The sequence below is a fragment of the Suncus etruscus genome, chromosome 9 (assembly GCF_024139225.1).
Source record: "Suncus etruscus isolate mSunEtr1 chromosome 9, mSunEtr1.pri.cur, whole genome shotgun sequence".
NCBI classification, from domain to species: Eukaryota; Metazoa; Chordata; class Mammalia; order Eulipotyphla; family Soricidae; genus Suncus; species Suncus etruscus.
Window position 1 is genome coordinate 64,399,406 of NC_064856.1, and position 26,466 is coordinate 64,425,871.

The window sequence follows — 26,466 nt, forward strand, 5'->3', positions numbered from 1 at the left end:
TTGTTTAAAACAATTTAAAAAACTCAAAGAGGGGCTGGAGTGATAGCACAACAGTAGGTCATTTGCTTTGCACATGGCCAAACCAGGATAGACCTGGGTTCGATCCCCTGTGTTCCATATGGTCCCTCAAGCCAGAAGTGATTTCTGAGTGCATAGCCAGGAGTAACTCCTGAGCGTCACTGGGTATGGTCCAAAAACCAAACCAAAAAAAAAAAAACGATTAAAGAAATAACAGGAATTATTTACTGCTATATAATTATAAAAATCAAATCTCCCAACCAAGAGATTAATGCTGCTTTTTTCCTATCATCTTAAGAAATAGCATTGACCAAGTATAAAGAAAATCATGGCCTCAGTCAAATTAAAACCAATTCTATTACAAGCTAAAGCAATGAGATATTTATGTATTGCATAGAAAAAATACTGAAAGACAACTTCAAAATACTTAGGAGGAAAAAGATTAAAAAAGACATAAAAATCAAATTTTTAATAGGACTTACAAATTTAAAAAGGGGGGGGGACTTGTAATCTATTTCAGCCTCTCTCATTTTATGAAGAAATCAAAACCAAGAAAATTGTTTTTACTAAAGAAAGAAAATGTAGTAACCAGGGATTTTACCCCTAAAATTTTTTGAGCGTATGATGCAAGCATTTATGGGAAGTATTTAAAAATCTGTATTACAAAACACAACCATGTGTAATAAGGATTAAAATAAGAATGGAAGGAAATAGTTAAGAGAAATACAAAGGCTTGAAAATAGCTAGTTATTAACCTAACCTCAATGTCTTTACCTATAAGATATTGATTGATTAAAAAAAGGAACATTAATAATTTTCCAGAATTTAACTAAGTGATCAAATTTCACAACATCAGTAATGGATACAATAAACAATATGTGCCTTTTTATTGTGAAATACTGGGAAAGACTTTTCAGACATTTCTGCCAAAACTTCATCACTTCATTCCATGATAAGGAAACATGATACAACCCCGAACTCTGGGATATTTTACAAATAACTTTAAGACTAAAGAGATAAGAAAATTAAGTTTAACAACATGAAGTCCTGGACTAGATAGATCCTAAAGCAAAATATTTTAAATAAAAAATTGTTTAGATTTCAAAGGATATCGAACTAACAAAAAGTAAATAATGTGAAAGATAAAATAGTAATGTAATTTTGGTTTTGATAAATATACTAAGGTTATACAAAAAAAAGTCTCCCTTGGACTCAGAAGAGAGCTCAAGGGACTGAATACATGTTTTGCTAGTTAGGTTCCGTACTTTGTGGGTTACCATCTGCTCCTATCCTCACCACAGCACCATCAGAAGCAACACCCGAACAACAATTTGTGAGTAGCCGATGAGCACCACTTACATGCAGCCAAACATTAACTAAATAACTGATCGATAAGGCTCCTCTGTTTTGTTCTTTAAGAATAAACAGTAGGGGCCGGGCGGTGGCGCTGGAGGTAAGGTGCCTGCCTTGCCTGCGCTAGCCTTGGACGGACCACGGTTCGATCCCCCGGTGTCCCATATGGTCCCCCAAGCCAGGAGCAACTTCTGAGCACATAGCCAGGAGTAACCCCTGAGCGTTACCGGGTGTGGCCCAAAAAAAAAGAAAAAAAAAAAAAAGAATAAACAGTAACCAGTATATTACTTCTGCAATTTACTCTCAAAACAGTGCAGGAGAAAAAAATGCTTCAGATACTATGGAAGACCCTAGGAGGGGCACCACATCCAATGTGAATATTCTCTGAGGAAAGGCTTGCTGAAGATAAAACATGAGTCATAACTATAAAGATGACTAAAAATTAGTCAGATGAAAGGGCACACAGCTTCAAAGAGTAATAGATGTACACTTCACACAATTTGTAACTCAAGAGTGTCAAAACTATTTCTCCAGTCATAACATCACTCTGTGTAAGAAAGGGAGAATCAGACAAGTATGAGGAAGGTGTCTGGGCAGGAGAGAGGGAAACAAGGAATTACTTTAAACAAAACTTTGCCCTCTATTAGGTTTCAATTCTCTGAATTGTTTGTTTATTTATTTATCTATTTTTAGTCACACCTGGTGGTGCTCCAGGCTTAATCATAGCTCTGCGCTCAGGCAATGTCCGAAAGGTGCAGAAGATTAAACCAGATCGCTTCATGCAAGGCAAGAGCCCTACCTGCTGTACTACTATCTCTCCAGCCTGGCCCATTCTCCAAATTTCAACTCAGAGCAAAAGCCTTCATTAACTAAATGACTTCCTTACTGAGACAACTCTTTAAATAAAAGGTTATTTCTTGGGGCCGGAGAGACAGCATGGAAGTAGCATGTTTGCCTTGCATGTATCCTGTATGTAACCCGAGCCTGCCAGGAGTGATTTCTGAGTGTAGAGCCAGGAGTAACCCCTGAGCACAGCCAGGTGTGACCCAAAAAAAAAAAAAAAAAGTTATTTCTTGAGTCCAAAAGATAGCTCAGGTGTTAGCACAGTACATGTCTCGCATGGGCAAGATCCTAAGCTGGATACCCAGAATTGCATGGCTCCTTGATAACCCCTGAGTAACATGGGATTCAAGACATCCCCAAGCCTTGGCCCCAGCTCTAACAGGCATAGCCTCCATTTAAAAAAAAAAAAGAAGAAAAAAAGTAATGTATTTGGGCAAGGAAACATCTAAAGTTTAAGTGCTTTTGCCTCTATACAGTAAGAAATTATGTAGTAAGTTCCATCTCAGACATCAAAAATATGAATCTAGGGGCCGGGCGGTGGCGCTAAAGGTAAGGTGCCTGCCTTGCCTTCGCTAGCCTTGGACGGAACGCGGTTCGATCCCCCGGTGTCCCATATGGTCCCCCAAGCCAGGAGCAACTTCTGAGCGCATAGCCAGGAGTAACCCCTGAGCGTTACCGGGTGTGGCCCAAAAACCAAAAAAAAAAAAAAAATATGAATCTAAATTTTATCTCAATCATTACTCTGGGATTTGTGCAATTTAACTTTTGGACCTGTTAGCAAAGCTGTAAAAATTAACAACAAATTGTAAAGACTAAATAAGGCAATGCTTTTTTTTTGGTTTGTTTTTTTTTTTTTTGGGGGGGGGGTCACACCTGGCAGTACTCATGGGTTACCCCTTGCTCTACGCTCAGAAATCACTTCTGGCAGGCTTGGGGGTCCACATAGGATGCCGGGATTTGAACCACCATCCTTCTGCATGCGAGGCAAACGCCTTACCTCTGTGCTATCTCTCTGGCCCCCAAGGCAATGCTTTTTTTTTTTTTAAAGTAGCATGGTATCAAATACACAGAAAATATTCAATATGAGTATTGTGTGTATACTTATTCCAAACATTCTTCATAGTTTCCCCACTCTTCATTCAAAAACAAGACCTGAAACCCTTAGTTTATAACTCCATTATTACTAAGATCTGGAAAATCATCGGAAGTCCAGTCACTATATCCTCCTATAGATAGGTTCTACACAGCTTTCTGTTGGTCAAATTAAGACTTTCCATCTTTTGTCTTTTGTTTGGGGGCCACATCCAACTGTGCTTAGGACTTATTCCTGGCTCTTAGGACTTAGTCCTGGCTCTGTGCTTAGACATTACTCCTGGAGAGCTCGGGAGACCATATGGGTCACTGATTATTGAACCTGGGTTGGCACGTACGCGCCCTACCCACTGTTACCCCAAGCAACAACACTTTTCATCTTTTTTTTTTTTTTTTTTTTTTTTTTGGTTTTTGGGCCACACCCGGCAGTGCTCAGGGGTTACTCCTGGCTATCTGCTCAGAAATAGTTCCTGGCAGGCACGGGGAACCATATGGGACTCGGGATTTGAATCAACCACCTTAGATGCTGGATCAGCTGCTTGCAAGGCAAATGCCATTGTGCTATCTCTCCGACCCCAAGACTTTTCATCTTTAACTCTATGAAAACTCACTAATATAAATTCAGGTTAAAACAAGTAATTGAAGTTTCATTATCCAGATACCAACTACTTATGTGTATTATTCAATACATTTGGAACCTTTTACAGCCTGCATTGTATTGATATCATAAATCAATAAGGTATAAATCTATGATCATTTTTTGGGACTTCAGCCTAAATAGATACTAACAGGCATAAAGATGAAAAGAGTCATAAGTTACTATGCTCCATTTTAAATAGTAAAATATAGAATATTATAAGGGATTCCATTGAAACAAAATAAAAAGAATGTTGAGTATTTTGTGACAGAGCAGTAAGACAGCTGGACAAAAGCTGTTCGAGCAACAGCTGTGCACCATGTACTATTCATCTCAAACCACAAACTAAAGTAACCCATGTCAGACAACTTCATTTGACTAATCAGATCAGCCAATAAATGACTCCTTCCTGAAATTCCTCTACAAATAAATCTTTCAATAATTTTCAATAAACTAAGAAGAAAAAAATAAATGCAAAATTAATATTGGAGAATCACAATATTTCTCCAACTTAAAAAGAAAACTCAGATAGGGAAGGAAGAAGGGAAGAGGGAACAGCAGTGGAAGTTTAGTGCTTCTCTAGTGGTGTGGGAGGAGAACTAGCATTGTAATTAAAAATATATATATGGGAGGAGCTAGAGTGATAGCACTGATAATATAATTTATTTTAAAACAAAGTCTTTCATAACCCCACATCCAATCCCATCAGATTTGCAACCCTTACTTTAAGGAGCCAAATTATAATAATTTGTTTAAGCATCTATAACTCCTCCTCTGACAAATCTGTATTTTTGCCATACATTTTATTTCCATTTTTTCAATTCCCTAAACCCATGAATCATTCTCTAATTTTAAATTCACTCCTTTCTCAAATTAAGTTTAGAGGCATGCAGGACTGCCCTTAGACATGTGTTCATAAAATAAACTCACTACCTTTTTGATACATCTATTTCAAAGGCAAAGTAACAAAATGAGAAACTTAAGTCACAAATCTTTTCTACAAGATTTCTGAAACTTAATGTACCTATCACAAATTTTCCTTTTGAGTTATATTTGTGGGGGGTTGGGGGATTGTTTTGTTTTGTTCTTTTTTGTTTGTTTTTGGGTCACACCCGGCAGTGCTCAAGGGTTACTCCTGGCTCTGCACTCAGAAATTGCTCCTGGCAGGCACGGGGGACCATATGGAATCCAGACTTCGAACCATCGTCTGTCTTGGACCATCATGCAAAGCAAACGCCCAACCACTGTGCTATCTCTCTGGCCCTGGAGCAAACCAGCAAAGGGAAAAAAAAAAAAAAAAAAGAAAGGTTTAGTGTACAGTGCTGGTTAGCACAGACAAGGTACCATGGTCAGCCAAGGCTATACCTCTCAGTAAGGGGAGGAGAAGGGTCAAATTCAAGCCTGCACAGCAAGTCATGAGTTATGTTCTTGACACTAAATTTTTTTTTTCTTAATTGAAAAATAAAACCAATTCTGATGGCTTCTTGCTAGAATTCCTTTAAAATCACTTTAAAACTAACTGCAGGGGCCTGAAAAGATAGCATGGAGGTAGTGCATTTGCCTTGCATGCAGAAGGACAGTGGTTTGAATCCCAGCATCCACATGGTCACCCGAGCCTGCCAGGAATGATTTCTGAACGTAGAGCCAGAAGTAACTCCTGAGCGCTGCCGGGTGTGACCCAAAAACAAAACAAAAAAATTGGATTAACTGCTAAAACTCAAGATTAAAAAGTATACATGCAATATACAGGTAATGTTTTGACTACAAAGAAAATCTGAAATCCAGAATAAAATTAGATCGTTTGCTTTCTTCAGAAATATGCTGCCGTGGACCCATACAAAGTACAACACATCATTCCTAACACCTTTTTTTTCCTATAGCTATTCACCATTTCCTGATAATAGACAGGAGACATAGTACAGCAGGCAAGGTGCTTGCCTTGCATGCATTTAGCCCAATGCACTACTAGGAGTGCTCCACAGAGTGAAGCAAGGAGTAAGCCCTGAGCACAGCCAAATTGGCCCCAAAATAAAAATTAATAAGAGGATGCCCAAAGTGAGATTACAAATTATCCAGGAATAAGAGATAGCATGGAGGTAAGTCATTTGCCTTCCATGCAGAAGGACCATGGTTCGAATCCCAGCATCCCATATGGTCCCCAAGCCTGCCAGGAGTGATTTCTGAGCATATAGCCAGGAGTAACCCCTGAGCACTGCCAGGTGTGACCCAAAAGCCAAAAAACAAACAAATTATCTAGGAATAAAAAGTACAAGATTTAATATCAAAGGAGACAATGCAAAAGTCAGTCTTACCATCCTCTCTAAAAGTTGTGTGGGAAGGGCAGGAGGGAAACTGGGAAACTGATAGCGGAAAATGTGCACTGGTGAAGGGATGGTTTTGGAGATTGTTCATGATTGAACTGAAACCTAATCATGAACTATATGTATCATAGTAATTCAATTAAAATTTATTTTGGGGGCTGGAGAGATAGCATGGAGGTAAGGTGTTTGTCTTGCATGCAGAACGATGGTGGTTTGAATCCCAGCATCCTATATGGTCCCCTGAGCCTGCCAGGAGTGATTCCTGAGCGTAAAGCCAGAAATAACCCGTGAGTGATGCCGGATGTGACCCCCAAAAAAAATTATTTTTAAAAAAATCACTAAAGCCACACCACAAGGGACTTGGTGATGGTAACATTAAGAAAGTCCTTATATCAGTACGTACAGTTAGAGCACTAACCACAATGACAACTACCGTGACAATGAGGGAGAAAGGGAGAGTGCCTTTCTAAAAGACACAGGTACAAGCACAGAGCAAGGAGCAAGCACAGAGCACTGCCAGGTGTGGCAAAAACAAAAAACAGAAAAAAGAAAAGAAAGAAAAAAAAAAAAACAGAAAACTTAAAATCAATCTCTCTACAGAGGCTGTAGTGATTGTTCAGTAGGTAAGGCACTTGCAGGTGACTGACCTGGGCTTGATCCCTGACATCCCAAATGGTCCACCAGAGCATCTTCAGGAGAGTATTCCTGAGTGCAGAGCCAGGGGTAACCCCTCAGCATCACCAGGGGTAGACCAAAAACAAACAAACAAATAAATTACTCTCTCTTACATTCTCTTCTACTTGCCTAAAAGTAGAAAAGTGTAGACATGAAAGGTTTAATAAATTTGAAAACTATTCCTTTTACTTATCTCAAATTTTTCAAAATTATACCACAGTCAAAAATCTAAATTTGACAGAATGTCTTGGCAGATCAAATAGAATTCACACTGCTATAATCCTGCTACTGAGAATCCAAAAATTAATACTCTTCAGTATCAACCTGCCCTTCAGCATCCAAAAATTAACAGGCAGGGTAGTGCCAGATGATGACTCCATTTGACTGATCCTTTACTTCTACCAAGAACAGCTAAACCAACTCTTCAGGGGAGGATAAATAGGAGCCAGATACATTGTCCTGTGGTCTTAAGACACTTACTTGCATGTCACTGACCCAGGTTCATCTCTACCACCTCAAATAGTCCTCTGAGTTCTACCAAAAGTGATCACTGAGCACAGAGCCAGAAGCACTGAGCACTACTGAGTGTGATCCCAAAACAAAACAGTAACAATTCGAACAAAAGGAAAAACCCTCTACCCCAGATGAAGTTGCATCATTACAAAATACCAGCCTTAAAAAAAAAAAAAAAAAAACTTTGTAGTACAACAGGTAGGAAATCTGCCTTGGACACAACTGAACAAGATTCAAACCTCAGCATACCATACATGGTACCAGGAGCATGCCAGTAGTGATCTCTGGAGCATAGAGCCAGGAATAAACCTTGAGGACAATGGGTGTGGCCCAAAATCAAAACAAAAACCTACCAGTAGGAGCATAAACGGAATTCAGTGGTAGAACCCAAGCGCAGCAAATTTAAGGTCCAACATTCCATTCTCTGCACCAAAAACTGAATGAATAGATGGATGAACGGAAGGTAGGAAGATACCACTATTTTAAAATCTTTTTTATCTTAACACAGGAGAACATTATTGCTTATTAATTACATTATTACTCATTAATAGTAGGCTTATACATCAAAGGTATTAAATTTGTTTAGATAAAAATTAGACAAATTTAACAAATCCTCCTAACCTATTTTATCTCTAGAGAACTTACTTTTGTCTTGTTATGATTAGCTTAAAACAATATGATGTAAGAATTTTAGAGAATAAATGAATAGTATATGGAAGATAATTAAGAAGGTAATTCAAAAAATAATTGAGAAAACGAAAACAAAAATGAAGAAATCCTCCATAGGTCTATGTTTCAGCATTTCCCAGAAAAAAACTAGTCATATTCCATACTGTTCTATTTTCTATAGTATGGGGAGACTGTATATAACATGGCAGCAGAAAATTGAGATCAGCCTAGTAAAAGGACAGAGAAATAAATCTATATAAAACTAGTGGGGCCCAATAATTTTATATGCAATCAAATAATAATTTATCATATAAAGAATCTAAGATATCTTTTCAGTTAAAGTACTTAAAAGTATTCTTTAAGGGGCCGGAGCAGTTTATGGGGTGTTTGCATTGCATGCACTAACCTAGGCCAGACTGTAGGTCAATCAATAATGATTTTTTTTTTTTTTTTGGTTTATGGTAGCACTCAGGGGTTACTCCTGGTTCTATGCTCAGAAATCACTCCTGGCAGGCTCAGAAGACTATATGGGATGCCAGGATTCAAACCACCGTCCTTCTGCATGCAAGGCAAGCACCTTACCTCCATGCTATCTCTCCTGCCCCCATCAGGAGCAATTTATGAGCACATAGCCAGGAGTATCCCTGAGTGTCACCAGGTGTGTTTCAAAAACAACAACAAACTTTAAAAAAGTGTTCTTTAAGTGTTTCTCAATCATTTTTCAATTGTGGCCTCTTGCTTTATCATAAGCATATCATATATTGAGCAGGTGACCTGCTCAATAGGTTGGCCTATTTGCTATGATCCCTTAGAAATATAAAGGAAATGATACAGTTCTCAGTTGGAAAATACTGCCGTTAAAATCACAATTCAAAATAAAAACTAGTTATTAATGATGATTTCCTTTCAGCATTTCAATTAGGTATGATACAACTGCAAAATAAAAATTTTTTAAAAATGGGGCCGGAGAGATATCACAGCAATAGGGCATTTGCCTTGCAAGCAGTTGACCCAGGACCAAAGGTGGTTAGAATCCCGGCATCTCATATGGTCCCCCATGCCTGCCAAGAGGGATTTCTGAGCAGACAGCAAGGAGTAACCCCTGAGCACAGCCAGGTGCGGTACCCCCCAAAAAATTTTTTTATAAAACTTCAAACCTTAATGAGAATGGCATTAAATGATTTATAACTTTATAGTATAAAAAAATTAACAAAACAAAATGCAAGACATCTTTCAGTAACACTGCAATAATACAATTTGACTCTTTAAAATATGGACACTAAAATTTATGAAAGGTTAAATGAAGGCAGCAAAACTCCTATATTATTTCATTTTCCATAAAGGATAAAAGTGCAAAGTCAAGATTTTTCAACTGTTTAAGAATTGGAATAATTTGAGGATCCAAAAATTATGGTTCAGTTGAAAACCTTCCTTGTATATATGAGAGGTCTTAAGTTTGAGCCTAATACACATACCAACAGCACTGTCATTTGGGATCTCTGAAACCACAATGAAGTGTACCATCTCCACTTCAAGACAACGATGTTCAAATACAGCTCAACTAGACCTCTATCTTCCCATCTTTACAAGAGCAGAGAGGAAAAGGATAAATATGTGCATACACAAATGTGACAAATTCATTAAGAAAACAATTTTCGGGGCCAGAGAGGTGGCGCTAGAGGTAAGGTGTCTGCCTTGCAAGCGCTAGAGTTAAGGTGTCTGCCTTGCAAGCGCTAGAGTAGGACAGACCTTGGTTCGATCCCTCAGCGCCCCATATGGTCCCCCCAAGCCAGGAGTGATTTCTGAGCGCATAGCCAGGAGTAACCCCTGAGCGTTAAATGGGTGTGGCTCAAAAACCAAAAAAAAAAATAAAATAAAAAATAAGAAGAAAACAATTTTCAAGTAATTTTAAATAGAAAAAAACAGATACTATATCTTTCAAAACTACCATAGAAAATTGGGGCCGGAGATACATGGAGGTAGGGCATATGCCTTGCATGCAGAATGATGGTGGTTCTAATTCTGACATCCATATGGTCCCCCAAGCCTGCCAGGAGTGAGTTCTGAACGTAGAGCCAGGAATAACCCCTGAGCACTGCCGGGTGTAACCCAAAAACAAAAAAAAATAAAGAAAATTAAAAAAAAAACTACCATAGGAAAAAAATTTTTTATATATTTTATTTAAACACCTTGATTACATACAAGATTCTGTTTGGGTTTCAGTCATGTAAAGAACACCACCCATCACCAGTGCAACATTCCCAGGAGGGAGATTTGGGACCATAAAAAAATTGGCAAAACAAAACAAACAGTGCAAAGGGAGCCAAAATCATGGCCAAATGTGTATTGACCTACCTCAATTTATTAACTTTCCTCAAGACATTTTCCTACAAAATTAAGAAATGTCTTCTTTAACAGTAAGTGGCTCCCCCTTTGCTTCAATTTGGTTCCTTTAGGTTTAAATTCAACCAGTGCATAGCTAAAGTGAGAATTTAACTACTTATTCTCATTACCTAAAGCAACACTAGAGATGCTTACTGATCACTTGGTCAAAGTGATTATCACCCAGGCTTCTCCCCTGTAGTTATTATTTCCTTTGATAATTAATAATAGCTGTGAGCAGCTATTTTGAGATTAGGTTAACATCCAACTACTTTCAAACTTTTACCCCCTAGTTTTACTATCTATGTATGATCGTTACTTAAATTATGACTGCCAAAAGACAATGTTCTAATTCCACCATTTTGTCTACTTTTATTCATGAGAATCCTAAGCTTAGGGATTGGAGCTTGTACGTGGCAAACCCAGGTTTTAGTTCTGGCATCTTATATGGTCCCTCAACCTGCCAGGAATGATTCCTGAGAGCAGAGTCAGAAGTAACCCCTGAGCACCACAGGGTGTGGCACGGCACAACACACACACACACACACACACACACACACACACATACGCACGCACACGAACTTTCCTGGCTGTGGTTACACACACACACACACACACACACACACACACACACACGAACTTTCCTGGCTGTGGTTATAACTATGGACTCACGATGCACATTTATGAGGAGTAGCTAATTTTTTTTTGACCAAATTGTGATCAAGTTGGCCAGTGAGAGCTCTTCTCACCTTGTCTTGCTGACACGTTACCATCATTTCATATTTTTAGCACATATTTTCTAGCTTTTCAAGCTTGTGTTCTCTTCTCTACTGTCCTTGTCTTAGGATCAGTCTGTTCTCCAACATCCCTTTATAGAGAATGGTTTTCAGAAGCTAGATCTGACACCAGGTGTTCTCCCTGCTGATGAGAGAGAACACTGTATCTAGGTGCTCTCAGAAGATAGCATGAAGAGGCACAGGTAAATGCACAAGTACATTCTACACACATTCACTCATGTACTTACTTTTAAAAACATAATAAAACCATAAGATCAAGTCTCTTTTGGGCCACAGAGATAGTACAGAGGTAAGGCATTTATTTGCCTTGCACACAGCCGATCCAGGACAGATGGTGGTTCAAATCCCGGAATCCAATATGGTCCCCCATATCTGCCAGGAGCAATTTCTGAGCACAGAGCCAGAATTATCCCCTGAGTGCTGGGTGTGACCAAAAACAAACAAACATAAAAAAGATCATAGCAGTATTTTCAACTCCAATCAAATATCATGGTTCATCTACTTCATTCTAGTTCCTTCTTTCCACATGTCTAATTCCCTTCTCCATCAATTAAAAAAAAAAGTTTTAGGGGCCAGAGCAATAGCACAGCAAGTAGGGTGTCTGCCTTGCATGATGCCTGCATCCCATATGGTCCCCCGAGCCTGCCAGTTGCGACTTCTGAGCAGAGAGCCGGGAATAACCCTTGAGAGCCGCCAGGTGTGATCTAAAAACTAAAAAAGTAAATTAAATTAAATAAATAGTGAACTTTTTTTGGTGGGGGGGGTGTCACACTAGGCAGCACTCAGGTGTTACTCCTGGCTCTACGCTCAGAAATTACTCCTTGCAGGCTCGGGGACCATATGGGATATCGGATTGGAACCACTGTCCTTCTACATGCAAGGCAAATGCCTTACCTCCATGCTATCTCTCCAGTTCCAAATAGTGAACTTTTTTAAATTAGTTTTGGGCTAAGGAGGGGGCTCAAAAGCTGGAATGCATGTTTTACATGTTGTAGACCCAAATTTAATCCTTAGAACCATAGGTCCCCCAGTGGATCACCAAGAATGACTAACTACTGACTACCAAGTATGAAATGGCTTCCAAACTCTGCCAGGCATGGTCCCCATGAGGGGGAGGGGGGCTGGGAGAAGACAGGAAGAGAGGAGAAAGAGTGGGGGAGAGGAGAGAGGAGAAAGAGAAAAGAGAAACCCTGATCTTATTTTCCACAATATATTTGCCACAGAAAATTGTTTCAAAATTGCAAAACCATGCCTGTGACTAAAATTTTTTAAACCCTATTAACTAATTCAATGTTTGTTTTGAGTTCTTTCTGTCTTTATCCTGAGGACATAGTCCAAACGCTGGGTCCAAGTTTGATTTTTCCTTTCCTCTTTCAGTGTGGTTATGTTACCCATTTAAAATAAGGTTCAGTTCATTGGTTTCTAGTTGTATTCTGCCGTAGGCTGTTTTATTTTTCCTCACTGATTTCACTGGTGTGCTTGCTGTTTACATCCTAAGTATATGAATCAGCATCATTCCAAGAATCAGAAAAGTGGCTTCAAAAAGGTCACTATTCCCACCCACCCTCTCTAGGATATGTGACTAATCTCATTAATCTCAGATTTATCCTTTGTTCTATTTTTGTCCCAATAAAAACACATAAATTTTCTTATTTCCCCCCTGTTTCTAACATGAAATGCAATATACAATAAATACTTTGCATTTTACTTTCTTTTATATTGAAAAATTTACCCTGAAAAGCACACAGTGCCAATTTAGAAAGCCTTTTCTTTTATTTAAGTGTTATTTTATCGCTATCATTAAATTACACAAAAATCAGTGAATGGTTTGTAAAGCTACATCATTAAACAGATGTTTACAGTTGAAGTCATGAGATTTACATGTTGATGGCAAAATGCATATTTATAACATCCCCCATATACAGTAATCAGTATTGACAGAGCAAATGCACTTAATCTCAAAGAGCTTTCTGATTCTTTTTATAACTGCAATATGCTCCACTGGGAAAATAGAGCATACTTTATTCCACCACCATCCTAGCCTATAGATGGCTTCAGCTTTTGTTTTTGTTTTGAGGCCACATAGGGGATATTCACTCTGTGCTCAGGGATCACTCTCTTGGCAAGGGTTAGGATACCATATAACTGACTATATCCAGGTAAGCTGCATGCAATACCCTCCCTGCTATACTATCTCTCCAGTACCTTGTTTCACATTTTTACAGCTACAAACAATGCTGTGTATTTTTATGTGCTGAAAGTTTATAAGAAAAATTCTTAAATTGGAACTATCAAGTCAAAAGGTAAGTGTCATACCAACATCTATCTTATGCCACCGCGTATAATATAATGAGAGGACACCAATTGTGTTTTTCCTGCCCCCAAAATGCATAATCTGAATCTAATTATGAAGAAACACACAAAACCAATTAAGGAACAAAGCAATGAAACCATTCTCTTCAAAAATGCCAGTATCAGGCTGGAAAGATAACACAATGGATTGATTTTTTGTTTTGCTTTGTTTTTGGGTCACACCTGTCAGTGCTCAGGAGTTACTCCTGGCTATACACTCAGAAATCGCTCCTAGCAGGCTCGGGGGAGCATATGGGATGCCGGGATTCGAACCACTGTCCTTCTGCATGCAAGGCAAACGTCTTACCTCCATGCTATCTCTCTGGCCCCCACAATGGGTTGAGTATGAGAGCTCAAGATTTGATCCCTGGCACCAGGTGGGGAGCACACCCACCCCCAACACTACCAGAAGGAAATCCAGCATTGAGCCAAGAGTAGCCTCCAGATGTAGGCCAAAAACAAAAAGACACTGGTGGGGAGTGGGCTGAAGCAATAATACAGTGGGTAGAGCACTTGCCTTACTTTTTTTCCTAGCCCAGGTTTGATACCCGGCATCCCATATGGCCCCCAAGTCCCACCAAGGATCAGGAGTAAGCTCTGTGCACTACCAAGTATGGTCCAAAATTGAGGGGGAGAGGAGGAGGAGGAAGAAGGAAGGGAGGGTGGGAGGGAGAGAGAGGGGGGGGGAGAGGGAGGGAGAGGGAGAGGAGAGAGAGAGAGAGAGAGAGAGAGAGAGAGAGAGAGAGAGAGAGAGAGAGGGAGAGGGAGAGGGAGAGAGAGAGCGAGCGAGCGAGCGCGCGCGAGAGAGAGAGAGAGAGAGAGAGAGAGAGAGAGAGAGAGAGAGAGACCTATTCTAAACTAAAGATGTGAAAAGATGAGACCAGAGCGATAGCACAGAGGTAGGGCATGTGGCCAACACAGGATGAACGCCAGTTTGAATTCCAGCTTCCCATATGGTCCTTTGAGTCTGCCATAAGCAACTTCTGAGCACAGAACCAGGAGTAACTCCTCAGCACCGCATAGTGTGACTCAAAAACAAAACAAAACAAAAGTGAAAAGATTAATGATTGGGTAATCTGAGATTTCCTTTTGCTACCAAGAGCACTACTATCAGAAGATATCACAATGGCAAAATCTGAAAAAATTCTGCATAACATCTCATGTTAGTATCTGAATTATATACTATTTATAGAAGCAAATGTCCTTGGTTTTGTGAACTTTACAAGGAGACTTGGGTGGGGGGGGTTTGGCTTTTTGAGCCATACCCAGCAACACTCAATAATCATCTCTGGTAGGCTCAAGGGATCATATGAAATGCCAGAGATTGAACCCAGACCAGCCACATGCAAGTAAATGTCCTACCTGCTATGTTATCACTAGCTGTAGTGTAATACTCAACTGAGTCGGGGAAAAAAGTGTGCATGTGTGTATGTATGTAGACTTTACCCTGCGTGTGCACATTGCACATTGAGTCAGGAAAAAGAGGGTGTGTGTGTGTAATATGAGGAAAGCAATGCATAAGTAAGGCAAAACGTTAGCATTTGGAAAATCTGGGTAAAGTTGTAAACAAGAAACAATATCCAATGTTATTTTGACGTGTATATTCATATTTCTAAATTGAATCAAAGTTTTCTCCTATGAAAAAATACCACCATGTAAGATGTTAAGATAAGTCTGTTAGGGGCCGGAGAGATAGCATGGAGGTAAACCTTTCATGCAGAAGGTCATCGGCTCAAATCCCGGCATCCCATATGGTCCCCCGTGCCTGCCAGGAGCAATTTCTGAGCATGGAGCCAGGAGTAACCCCTGAGCACTGCCGGGTAAGACCCAAAAACCAAAAAAAAAAAAAAAAAAAAAAGATAAATCTGTTAGCAATAATCAACTAAAAAATCTGTAATTTTAAAAATTTTAAACTATAATTCGGTACTATGTAGTCAGTAAAAATCACATGGCTATCAATGCACCTGCTGCACATCATATATGTGGCCTGCATCTCCCCTCTTGAGATGTATACTTTCATACTTCAATGCTCAGTTCTGTATTGGAGCTCTTTTGGCCTTTGGAGAAATCTCACTCTCTCGAGTGCATTACACTCTTTCAAATCCCCTCCCCCAGAATTTCTAAATAAAAACCTGTTTTTACTTTTAAAATATCATGTAGCTTTTATGGAACACTAGAAAATATAATTTACATGGCTTGAGGGGCTAAATCTAATTATGTCTACTGTAGTACAAATTTAGACTTCCATTTCTTTGTTTCTTTTAGAACCACAGAAAACGTTAATAGAGGAATCTTTTTAGTAAAAACTTGTGATACGTTTTGCTTTGTGAAAAATAAATCAATCAAAGGACTTCCAAGGACATTACTTTAAGTTTAGATCTCAAACACAGACTCCGTGACTCTACCCGAAGTAATTCAAGATCAAAGCCTTTAAAGAAAATTCAATGACTGCTAACTCCACACTGTCTACAGGCCAAGTATTTTACTCATTACCATTTTTTCAGTAAAAGGGACACAACAGGACAAATATCCTAAAGCAGGGTTTCTCAACTTTGTTTCCTTCCTGTGAGCTCCCCACTTCCCCCCGTGGTACCAGTTAGTCTCTCATCTTGTGCCATGGCCCCCATGTACACTATTTTCACCTGTGGTCTTCCTGGAATATAATGAGAAACAATGCCCTGTTTAAAAAAGTTAGTTGCATGGTGTAACAAAAATCAGTTTCAATTTTATAAGGTAAATTTTTAATCTAAAAAATTTAATGAGATAAATTTTAATTAATGTAAAAAAGATTTAAGAAACTAAAAATACTTCTAGTAGGTCTTCTCTATACCCACCCTACTTTTGAAAAAATTGTTTATTATAACGCCATAATTTGCCAATTTGCTATAAAAGGGTTGTTTCAGGCATTAAATGTTCAAACACCAATCCCACCACCAGTGTGACCTTCTTTTCAATGTCCCGAATTTCCCATCACCACCATAGCCTACTACTCCCTTGCAGGCACAGATTTACTTCACATTCTTTGTTACAACTAGAAGCCAAATGAAATTAGACCAACAAGGGTCCATTTGAAATAATGATGTTACTAAAGTTAAGTGTCTATAAGGATTTACCGGGCTATAATTGATGTTAGCTGATAAGCCTTCAGTATTATTGTATAGGCCAGGGGTCTCAAACTCAATTTACCTGGGGGCCGCAGGAGGTAAAGTCGGAGTGAGGCAGGGCCGCATAAGGGATTTTGCTTACAGAATATTTGCAATAAAAAATCGCATTAGTAAGAAAAAAATCACAAAAAATTGCATTAAACATTTGCATACCCCCAACGGAACTGCTCGGGGTATGCGAATGTTTAATGCGATTTTTTTTCTTACTAATGCGATTTTTATTGTGATTATTCAGTAAGCGAATAATCGGGAATACTGCGATATTTGAAGGGCGGCCGCGGGCCACAAAATGTTGTATGGAGGGCCACAAATGGCCCATGGGCCGCGAGTTTGAGACCCCTGGTTAAGGCTTACTGAGCTTGGTAGATTTCTATGTGACTTCCTCATCACATTTCCTGATACTACTAAGCTGACACTACTATAAAATTCTGTGGTGTCAACATTTGACTGCGCAAGTGGCTGCACAGTCCAAGATCCATAAATCTGAAACAAATTTGGTCGCTTGGCAGTTTGATAAGGTTAAGTTGTGGAACTGGGCCATTTCTGTCAGAAGGTCTAGGTGTAGTGCTGGGCTGTGGTGGTGAGAATCAGCCCCCCACCCTTCCTGAGAATGCTGAAGAGGTATCAATCAGCCTGAAGCCAGATGCCCTGGGAAGTATCAGCAGTCATTATTGAGGAGCTCAGCTGTTTTTCTCCTACCCTGCTTTTTTTTGGGGGGAGGGGGACATACCTGGAGATGCTCTGGGGTTACTCTTGCTTTGCACTCAAATATATATACCTGGTGGTTCTCAGGGGACCACATTTGATACCAAGAATCAAACCCAGGTTGCCCTCTGGTAAGGCAAGCTCCCTACTACCCACTGTACTATCTCTCCAGCCCTTCTCTTACCCTACCTTTAAAGCTACAATTTGCATTCCTAATCCAACAGCCTTTCACTTCAGCAACACAGCTGAATGTAAAATACTATCCCAGTAGGTACTCAACTGATGTCATTGCTTGTTAGTGATATTTAATCAAGAGAAAGCAGAAATCTTCACCACAATAGTACATACTACAGCACTAAAATCTGTGCATTCATATATGTGATTGTGTTCACATTAATTCTCTCTTTCACTCTTTCTCCCTCCCTCCCTTTCTCCATCTGTTTCTCCCTCTCTGTCTCTCTCACAATCACACACACACACACACACACACATTAAAACTGCATTTTAAGAAATCCTAGTTTAGAGTGCCTTCCATTTGAAGCTAGAGATTAGCAGTGAAATCAATGTTTAACAAAAGGAGAAAATCTCTAGTCTGTACCACCATTGGGAAAAGTATCTTATTTTGGATGCTAAGAATGCAGTTGTAAGTTACCCAGAAAACAAAATAATGATTTGCATTCTACAGAGAACTCTACAGTATAGTTTCACATTCAAAGACAGGAAACACCTTTATTGATTTCTATTTGTAATGGTAAGAGAGTAGTAATCTTCCACAAGTAGCAATAAACCAGCAATTCAGGAATCTAAACTCATGACAACCCTCACACTGAATCAATTAACTATGACCACAAATACAAAATCTTGAAACCTCTTCTAGTATTCTGTCCCAGGAGAGGTGGAGGAAGCATTCAGCAAGATAAAATCAAGGTAAAAAAAGCAATGTTTGAGTCAGGTCCTGACTAATAGGTTATACAGTAAGACTGCCACTGAATACATAAGAAATCTGACAATAATCTTTGCGCAGTGGCAGTATCGTAGCCAATGAGGTTTATCCGAGGCGCGATTATTGCTAATTGAAAACTTTTCCCAATACCCCGCTGTGACGACTTGAAATACGGTCAGCATTGGCAATTTTTGACAGTCTCTACGAAGACTGAAAAAAAATAAATAAAGAAATCTGACAATAGCTAAATAAAAATCTAAGATGCTAAATGAGGGGCCAGAGAGATAGCATGGAGGTAAGGCATTTGCCTTGCATGCAGAAGGACGGTGGTTCGAATCCCGGCATCCCATATGGTCCCCCGCGCCTGCCAGGAGCGATTTCTGAGTGTAGAGTCAGGATAACTCTTGAGCGTTGCTGGGTGTGACCCCGCCCCCCCAAAAAAATGCTAAATGAATAAAAGTTGTGAGAATCCTGTTTTTAATTCTTGAAACATTTAGGGTCTTTTCCAGAGTTGAGAGATACACAACTAAACCAAAACCCCATTACTTCCTAAAATCAATCATTTAATAAAAATAAAAAAAGTATACACTACTCAACATTCACCAGGCCAAAGTAATCAATATTCACCAGACCTAAGTACAAAACAGACTTGAAAAAAGAGAAGGAGATAAGATGATGGAGTATGAGTGAGAGTGAAAAAAGAGTGAGAGTGAGAGAGGGGGGAGAGAGAGGGAGAGAGGGAGGGGGGGAGAGAGAGATAGAGAGAGAGAGGAGAGGAGAGTGAGAGAGTGAGTGAGTTTGGGAATGGGGGAGGTAGAGGCTAACTAGTGGAAATTTTAAAATCATATATTGATTATGTATCAAAAAATGAATGACAAATTTCATTGGGAGAAACAAGGTTTAAAAATAACAAGTAGGGGCTGGAGAGATACTATAGTGGAGATAGTACAGCAGATACTATTTGCCTTGCACAGATCTGGGTTCAGTGATCTGGGTTAGATCCCCAGCATCCCATATGATCACCACCCTCCCAACATGTCAGGATTAATTCCCCAGTGCAGAATAAGGAATAACTTCTATATGATGCTGGGTGGCCCAAATACCAAAAAATATTTTTTCAATAAATAACATATACTAGGTAACATTTACCTGTAAAATTTTACTAAATTATTTGTATATCTTAGTTTCCTTGACCCAAAAGTTTTGGGTCCCCTTTTCACACAAGAAATCTGAGGGCTACAAAACCTAAGAAATATGACCAAAGACAAACAGCTAGATAAATAAATAAAATAGAACCTCTATTAGGCCAGAGAGATAGTAATACATGTACACTTTCCTTACATACACTGACCCAAGTTCAATCAATATGGCATTCCATATGGTCTTCCTAAACCTACGAGGAGTGACTTCTGAGCCGAGTCAGAAATAACCCCTGAGCACCACCTGGTGTGTTCTTCCTATTCTACCACCATCAAAAAAGAGCCTAGATTTTGCAAATCTAGAAAGTAATAGAGATGTGTTCACTCCACTTTATTATAAAAAGAACTCCAGCCTTCAAAAGACTGACATTAGGGGCCAGAGAAATAGCACAGCATTAGGATGTTTGCCTTGAATGGCAGCCAAACCGGGACAGACCCAGGTTCAATCCCCAGCATCCCATTTGGTCCCCCAGCCTGCCAGGATCGATTTCTAAGCACAGAGCCAGAGTAACCCAAGTGCCACTGCTGGGTGTGACACAAAAACAAAACAAAACAAAAGACTGACATTACAACCTCAGTTGAGACTTGAAGCCAGCTAAAAGAAAGATATCTCAATAAATAATCCGTGCTTAACTTACTGATTTTGCACCCTTCATAAACATGAAAAACAACATGTCAGTCAGAGGTTAAAAGAAAAGCATCTCCAGTTGTAATTTATTATTTTTAAAGATTAGATAATAGAAATATATAAAGAAAAGTGTAAAAACAGTATCATAGTTCAGAGGCTGAAATAACAAATAAAACCAACTTGTGACATTCTGATCTCTTATAAAGAGAACTTAAAATGATTGTTTCTGCTATCTCCTCTCCCTCCAATAACTACTGCTAGACAATCACAGTGGAATGTGTTTTAATTTCCCCAGAGTCAAGCAATAAATGGGAGCTCTGTTAAATATAGATGATAAATAGTCACTTTCACACCACAAAGATTAATACAGTAACAGTAAAAGTGTTTTTATCTTTACCATGCTATAGAAGTTCATCTAAGCCCTGACATAAGAATAATTTATTTAATTTTCACAGCGACAGTATGTGGTACTATGTTAGCTCCCTACTTTACATAGGGGGAAAAACTAAGGTACCAAGAGGTTAGGTGATTTTCCTAAGATTACACATGCAGCAAGTGTCAAAACTAAGACTCCATCCCAATGGCTCTTGACTCTCTAGAAAATCTACTTAAAGTCAGAGTGTATGTTTCTCCCTGTCACTGGCCTATCTAGCTATCCCAATCCATCTTTGTTGACTTCCTCTCTTCAATCTCCCCTACAGTCACCAAGAAAGAACCATTTCTGATATCAAGCCTACAACTTGCATCAATCCTCCCCAAACTAACTTTCCCTGAGAGTCAATTTCCCTTGCATTAAATGTGGCACGGAACTTACAACAGGCATCATTAACTGAACTCCTAAGTACATTCCCGTAAAAATGTGTGATCAACCCATTCCCCTAAAAATCAAAAACTGAGGCACAGTGAAGCTCACTCAGTACTCTGGCAAAGTTCACAGCTAACAAATGACAGGTGTTCTCGTCTGTATGACTCAAAGCTCACTCTTCTTTCCATGTTTGAATACATGTTTTTCTCATGCACACAATCCTTTCTTTTCTATCTAGAGCATCTAGGTACATACAGTGCTATTCACAAAGGAGATCTTTCTTTAACAAATGAATTCCAGAAAGTTCTTAGGAAGAAAGCAATTATCATTCTCTTAATGATTTCTAATAAGATTCCAAAAAAATTTTTAAATCAGTCTATTGTCTTAATCAACTTTCAAATTTGTAAATATTTAGATGGTCTCTATCCACCATGCTACCCACCCACCCCCCCTAGAAAATAAACTAAATGAATAGCAGTAGTAGTTTAAACCTTTCAGGTAGAACTGTGTATTGCCTAGAAGCCAGCATTATTCTTTCATTCCCCTTCCCCTACAGACCCCATCTAACCAAGTCCCCAAAGAAATAGTTATAAACTGTTTTGCTTTGCTATCAGTTACCAAGTCTCTCTCTCTCTCTCTCTCTCTCTCTCTCTCTCTCTCTCTCTCTCTCTCTCTCTCTCTCTCTCTCTCTCTCTCTCTCTCTCCCTCCCTCCCTCCCTCCTCCTCCTCCTCCTCCTCCTCCTTCCCCAAGGAAATAGCAGCATGACAGCATCCCTACTTCTGCCGCTTACTAAACTTAGATCGATCTCACCTCTTAGTGTGATTTTTTAACCCACTAATGAGCATATATAGTAAATGCTCCTTAGATAAACATCTCTTCCTGGATATAAAGGATTTCACAGCAATTTTTAAACCCTTTTAAATAACAGCACAGCTATTATTGCTACCCTATTTACCTTACATTACTCCGTTTTAACGTCACTCTCAACACCTAGTGAAATGAAATAAGCCCGTTCAAGTATCCCAAATCGAACTGAAAGCAGAAATAACTATTTCTTCACCCAAGCCTTTGAAAAGTCCTCCTGATAACACTAATACCTGATACCAGTTTGTAACTGGGGGGGGGTATAGCTTCGTTCTCCTCCAGAATATGCCACACCTATTAGGTTGACAAAGAGAAAGAAATCTCTTTCTGGGGAGGTTCTCTTTTTTTTGTTTTAAATTGCCCTCAAAAGAACAATTAAAAAAATATATATGATTGAACCTCTTACCAAGAAAGAGAAAGGAAAAAAACCCTAAGAATAAAGAATTCCACCTCCCTTTTCTTTTATTGATAACCCCTGACTTTCCAACGTCAGCAATGCTTAGGAGGGGAGAAGGGAATAGTAGTAGTTGGAACAAGGTAGACAGAAGGCTGGACGGTCATTCCCTGAGCCTGGCCCATCCCAAAACTTCATCGGGGCAAGGAACTCCTTAGGAAATGGGCTTCATGAAGCCTCCAGGAGAACATGCTTTAACTTCCTCGAAGCCACAAATTTCCCGGGGGGGGGGGGGAAGGCATTCAATATACAATCCCACCCGGACATGCTTACCTAGGGACAACCCTTAAAAGCACAAAGAGCAAAACACACAGTTGGAAGCGAATAGCTCAGGGTCAGCGTGGGCCAAAAAACAAACAAACAAACAAAAAACCCAAAACAACCCGGGAGAGCAGGAGCCAGGACGGGGGCGAGTCAAAGTGCTGGATTAACACCGGTGGGTGCTGCGGGATGGCTGCGTGCAGCAAGCAAGCAACCCCGGGCCGGGTGGGCAGAGAGTGAAGCCCGGAGGAGCGACAATCGGGCGCCGCCGGCCGTCGCGATCAGGTAGGGAGAAGAATCTGCGCTTCCCACCGCTGCCCTGCCCGCCTGCCTGCCAGCTCCGCCCGCCCTCCAGGCCACATTCCTCGGAAGCCCGGCCGCCCGCCCGCCCGGCCGACTCCCGGGGACGCCGAGAGCGCGCGCCACGGCCTTTTTGCAAAGCCTGCAAGCCGCCAAGCCGCGCGGCAGGTAGCCAGTCCCAAGCCCCGGCTCCCTCCCCCGGCCCCGGGCACCTGGATGAACTGGATGGTGAGCGCCGACTTGCCCACGCCGCCCCCGCCGACCACCACCAGCCGGTACTTCTCCTGGCCGGAGCCGTCCCGCCAAGCGGCCGCGGCCATGAGGACACCGACGCCGGCCGAGCCCAGCCCAGCCCAGCCCGGCCACGCCGAGAGCCGCCCTGAGGCCCGGCTGCTGCGGGGACGCGTGTGCGCGGGGTTCCGAGAGCCAGAGGCCGGAGGGCTGCCGTGGGGGTCCCGGGCCGCCTGGGCTCGGGGCGTCGGGCGCTCTCAACGGCAGCAGCAGGTCCTGTCCTGCCCCCGGCTCTGAGCTCGGAGCCACGGGGTGAGCGGCCCTGCAGGGGGCTGGGGGCGGGGGGTCGCGCGACGCTCCCCACTCTCTCCACGTCTTCCTCCTCTGCGCCCGCCCGCCTGCCTGCCTGCCGAGCGCCGCTACAAATGGCCGTCTGGGGGCCGGGCTGCTCGGTGGAGGTGATGCATATGCATGAGGGGCGTGGCTGGAGGGCGTGAGGGGGCGTGGCCGCGCTGGCCTGGACGCCTCCGAGATTGATTTCTCTGACCCCTCCTCTCTGGCTCAGACCCTTCCCCTCCCAACTAGTGAATGAATGACTGACTGACTGACTGACTGACTGACGGACGGACGGGCCGCACCCCTCTCGGCGCTGCCTTGGATGAGTTAGTTGCCTTGTGTGGGCGCGTGGGAGTGTGTGAAGCAGAGCCGCCGCCGGGGTGTCAAGTGGGAGTGTTTGGCCAAGGAGACAGGAGATGGGGTGCTCCCCCCCTCCGATATAAATGGATCTGTGTCAGGGGGTTGTCAGGGAGGGTGTGGAGGAACTAGGCAGAGTGTGGAAGAAACGGGAGAGTAAAATATTCCTGCTTTGCAAGGGCAGATGGTGGACCGTGATTGTGTGAAGGGGAAAGAAAAAAAAAAAAAAATATATATATATATATATATATATATATGTATTTCCAACTCTGTGACAGTGATTGAGAATAAGAAATGTGTCTTAGTGTTTGTGTGTGGATGGGCCTTGTGGTGGCGAGGAATGTGGCACAGACAGCATGAGAATAAGTCGCAGTGACTGAGAGTGTGTGGAGAGGCGTGAAGATGACAGATTTTTTTGGGGGGGGGTCCGCTGTCAGTAGTGTGTCTTGGCAGCTGGGGGTATGTGTGTGAGGAATATCTGGTCATTGGATATGAAAAGTGTCAGTGTGAGAAGTTAATGTAACTGCGCCTATTTACCCATAATAGACCACAGACTGTGGTATATTTGATCCTTTTTTTTTTCTTATAAATGATGTCCCTGCTCTCAGAGAACCTAAGAAAGTTATAAGGCAGACAACTAGAAAAGCAGACAAATTATAAATCATAATCTTAAATTAGACGATGACTACTACATGTGTGCCCCTAGGAAAAGAATTCACCCTAGTGTAAAAGTGGTTAGGGAAAGTTTCTGGAAAGACCTGAAGGATATAAATCATATAGACAGATGAATCACCGGAAGAAAAAAGACTACAGGGAAAAAGAAGCCTGCCTGTGCAAAAAGCCAGCAAAGGAAGTAAAGAATCATGTCTTAAGATTTTGAATACATTCGCAAGCCGGTGATCATGTACATTTGATCCAACTATAGCAGTTAAGGGAAATCCAATGTAGAAGCAACTTAGGGTAGTAGTTTAGCCCATGAAATTTGAAGCCACACTTTGTGTATTCAAACCCTAGTTGGTCTTCCATTAAGGAGATGATGTTGCGAAGTTGACCTGTATTGCCTCAGCTTTTTCTTTTCTAAAAATAACAATGGATGGCCAGAGAGATAGTATTGGGGTAAGGTAAGGCCCTTGCCTTACAGGTCCTCAGTTTGATTCCTAGCACTGCATATGCTCCCTTCACAAGAACATCCAGGACTAAGCCCTGCTCTCTTAGAACTAGAGGAATGCAGTAGAAAAAAATGCATCTAACTTCCAAAACTACCTGAAAAGAGGTCACGTAGCTTCTACCCATACTCCTGGAATTCTCACTCTTAGAGAGACAAAATAAAACCTTTGGCAAACCATCTCCTCATATTGTCACAGCAGAGATGCCACGTGTAGGCCTGCCAGTCAAAAGTCCAGGTGAGCTGCCAGCGAACCTCAAATGCCATAATACCAGTCATGTGAGACATCTTGACCGCCTGCTCCATCCAAACCTTCAGATGACTACTGCCCCTACTGGTGTTTAACTGCAACTGCAAGAAAGACTTCAAATTTCCAGCCCAGTCACAGTTAGGAGCAAAATAAAATAAGCTGGTTGTACTTTTTAAATCTTTTTATTCAAAAACATTTTCAGTGTATCAAAAAAATCCATACAGCTTTACCCAAATTCAATGACTGTGGGCGTTTTATCCCACATGGCTTTGTCATTCTCCCCTTTCATATGTGTAATATATTGATAAACATGTTTCTATATTCACATAACCCATATATTTGATTTTCATCATCTAAGCATAATTTACATACATTATTATCGTCCTTTCTCTGTAAAGGCCTCAGCATTATTGCATAATAATATGAATAATATATTTTTGAATAATATATCATAACTTATATTGTTATCAACTTCAGTAAGTTTAGCATTAATACAATTTCTTCATTTAAATATATCGTTCATATTCCAATTGTGTTTGTTGAATGAATGATGTGTCTTACACCATTTTTCCACTATCATACAGGATACAGTCTACCTGTCTAAAGTCAGGTATTATATCAAGTTCTCAAAACTTTTATCAGTATAATAGGAAATAGCTTCTTTTTTTTTTTTTTTTTTGGAAATAGCTTCTTTAAGCTACAATGAAGAGGAGTGTATAGACTATTGCAGTAGTACTCAGAAAAAGTTCAATAGTGGATTTTAATTTTATAAAAAGCCAATTATGCTGTCATCAAATAACTCGCAATGTCTACCTAACCCTGAAATTTCCTATAATCCTCAGGACCAAGAAGGTAATCAAAGTGTCTTAGCACACCTTCTCTTCATTTTACAATGCAAGAAATCTTTCCTTTCAAAAAAAATATGGACAAATTGAAGAGCTGAGTCAGTGCTAGGGCATTTGTCTTGCAAGTGTAAGTCTTTGGATTCAATTCAATTTTGGTGGGTCAAAACAAAAGTCAGGGACCCGGAGAGATAGCACAGCAGTGTTTGCCTTGCAAGCAGCTGATCCACAACCAAAGGTGGTTCAAATCCCGGTGTCCCATATGGTCCCCCGTGCCTGCCAGGAGCTATTTCTGAGCAGACAGCCAGG

General features: G+C 40.7%; 1 protein-coding gene and 1 non-coding gene across 2 annotated transcripts in view; one reads left to right on the plus strand and one right to left on the minus strand.

The window, feature by feature from the left end:
* Positions 1-23,349, minus strand: part of RRAS2 (RAS related 2) — a 92,633-nt gene extending 69,284 nt beyond the window's left edge. Inside the window, exon 1 of the mRNA XM_049781090.1 lies at positions 23,189-23,349. Coding sequence (XP_049637047.1) covers positions 23,189-23,296 — 108 coding nt within the window. The 5' untranslated portion in view covers positions 23,297-23,349. The remainder of the gene's footprint in view (positions 1-23,188) is intronic.
* On the plus strand, positions 18,534-18,674 carry LOC126019592 (U4 spliceosomal RNA). Its single transcript, XR_007499231.1, has one exon. It is a non-coding gene; the product is annotated as a U4 spliceosomal RNA (small nuclear RNA).
* Positions 23,350-26,466: the final 3,117 nt, after the last annotated feature.